The 2,127-nt window shown below is 47.1% G+C and overlaps 1 protein-coding gene across 1 annotated transcript; it reads left to right on the top strand.

The window, feature by feature from the left end:
- Positions 1-299: 299 nt before the first annotated feature.
- Positions 300-2,127, top strand: tmem98 (transmembrane protein 98; the record flags this gene model as incomplete). Its single annotated transcript, XM_080524440.1, has 6 exons — positions 300-430; positions 767-898; positions 1,244-1,277; positions 1,375-1,490; positions 1,644-1,703; positions 1,920-2,127. 6 exons carry the CDS (start codon positions 300-302, stop codon positions 2,125-2,127), a joined length of 681 nt encoding a protein of 226 aa, XP_080380566.1.

The following is a 2,127-nucleotide window of genomic DNA, read 5'->3' as shown; positions in this document are numbered from 1 at the left end:
TTTGTGTGCCTTGAAGGTGTGTCAAATGTATGAGTCAGGGTCTGTCCTCCATTGGGTATTTCGAAGCGTAGTAGAAATAGAGGTTGAAGTAGACCTCTATGCTGAGAATCTACGCTAAAGCCTCTTTGTGATCCAATCATACGACATGTTACAAATGAACTGTAACAACTAAGCATTCACTCTTTCCCAGATGAGGACCCAGCCATAACCTAGCCCTGACATCCAGACACATCTGATTGGACCCTTCTCTTCTCGCCGCCGTGTTGCTGTCTGCAGACATAGTGGGACCTGTGGTCACCATGGAGACGGTGGTGATCGTGGCCATTGGGGTGCTGGCCACCATCTTCCTGGCCTCCTTCATCGCCCTGGTGGTGGTGTGCCGACATCGCTACTGCCACCCTCACAACCTGTGGCACCACTTCGACTCCAAGTCAGTGCCTTACGTATAGCTGGGGAAGGGTAAAAAGGGTGGGTGCAGACAGTGGCATACCACAGGGTGGGTGGGTATAATGGATGGAGTACAGTGGTATACCACAGGGTGGGTGGGTATAATGGGTGGAGTAGAGTGGCATACGATTTGGTGGTATGGTGGGGAGGGGGTTGGGTTGGGTCGTAGGTCAAAGTTCTAGAGCTGTCAGTATTTCTCTCTTTCCTCCTCTCTTTCTCTGACACACACATACACACCACACACACACACACACCATCTCCCTCTCCCTTACTCATTCTCTCTTCCTTTTACCAGAACTTCTCCCCTCCTCCCCCACAGACCCAATATTGACCTGATAGGCGCCATGGAGACCCAGAGTGAGCCATCAGAGCTAGAGCTGGACGACGTGGTCATCACCAACCCTCACATAGAGGCCATCCTGGACAACGAGGACTGGATCGAGGACGCCTCGTACGTCTCACCATTTGTCATACTGTATTAGACTCACGCTGACAAATTCAGACTTGAGATTCAAGAATGTAACTCAAATGTTCGCTCTAGTCTCCTGTTGACATTGATGAACAATTGACGTGAAATTCAAAGTTACGTGCGCAGATCACAAGTCTGAATAAGCATAGTTAGTTGAATCGTCACCAGTAGCATTACCAGTATCAATTACCAGTATCAATTACCAGTATCAATCACAAAATACAAATATTACATTTAAGTAATATTGGAAGGCAATATAACCCAATAACATATTTAAAGTGTCAATAATCCAAAAAACACATATCATTGCTTGTTTTCCTCTCACAGTGGTTTGGTGTCTCACTGTATCTCAATCTTAAAGGTACAGTAATGTTAACTTTAACCCAGATTTAATACATTGAGTTCATCATCATCAAACTGTAATTGCTACAGTATTTACACACTCACTCCTTTTACAGATCTGCCACACCCTGACTGAAAAACTGGTCGCCATGACAATGGGCTCAGGAGCAAAGGTCAAAGCCCCAGCCAGCCTCAGTGACATCATCACCGTGGCCAAACGCATCAGTCCTAGGTAACGTTCACATATGGCTCAAAACGACAATATTCATCAGTCATAGCTAATAGCCATTAATGCAAAATCGTATGACCATTGGACATTACATGGACTGAACTGCCTTCTAATCTCCCCTATGCGGTTTCCTATTCTCCTCTCTTGTCTCTGCAGGGTGGATGATGTTGTGAGATCGATGTACCCTCCTCTGGACCCCATCCTCTTGGATGCCAGGTAATCAGGTTTGCTCTTCTCACATTTGGAGTGATTGTGGAAAACAAACAGAGCTGGACATACAACCAATAGCTCTGCTTATAGAACACACGATAGACCGAGAAGGGTCCAGAAAAGTGAAAAACCATGATAATCAAGGAGACAATTGTGAGAAGAGAAGTTGTCGTAGTTGGAGAAATCTCAATCCAAAATGTAATCTTGATTGTGTCCCTTCAGGGCCACTGCCCTCCTACTGTCAGTCAGCCACCTGGTGCTGGTGACCCGGAACGCCTGTCACATGCAGTCCGGCAGTATGGACTGGATCGACCAATCACTGCATGCGGCTGAGCATCACATGGTGGTGCTGCGGGAGGCAGCACTGGCATCTGAACCAGAGAGGAGCCTACCTCCCTACGACTACATGCAGAGAGAGCAGGCCATCTAG

Source organism: Nansenia antarctica, assembly GCF_963989245.1.
Source record: "Nansenia antarctica genome assembly, chromosome: 2".
Taxonomy (NCBI): Eukaryota; Metazoa; Chordata; class Actinopteri; order Argentiniformes; family Microstomatidae; genus Nansenia; species Nansenia antarctica.
Note: the sequence above shows the minus strand (reverse complement) of the source record. Positions and strands in the feature narration are given on the sequence as shown.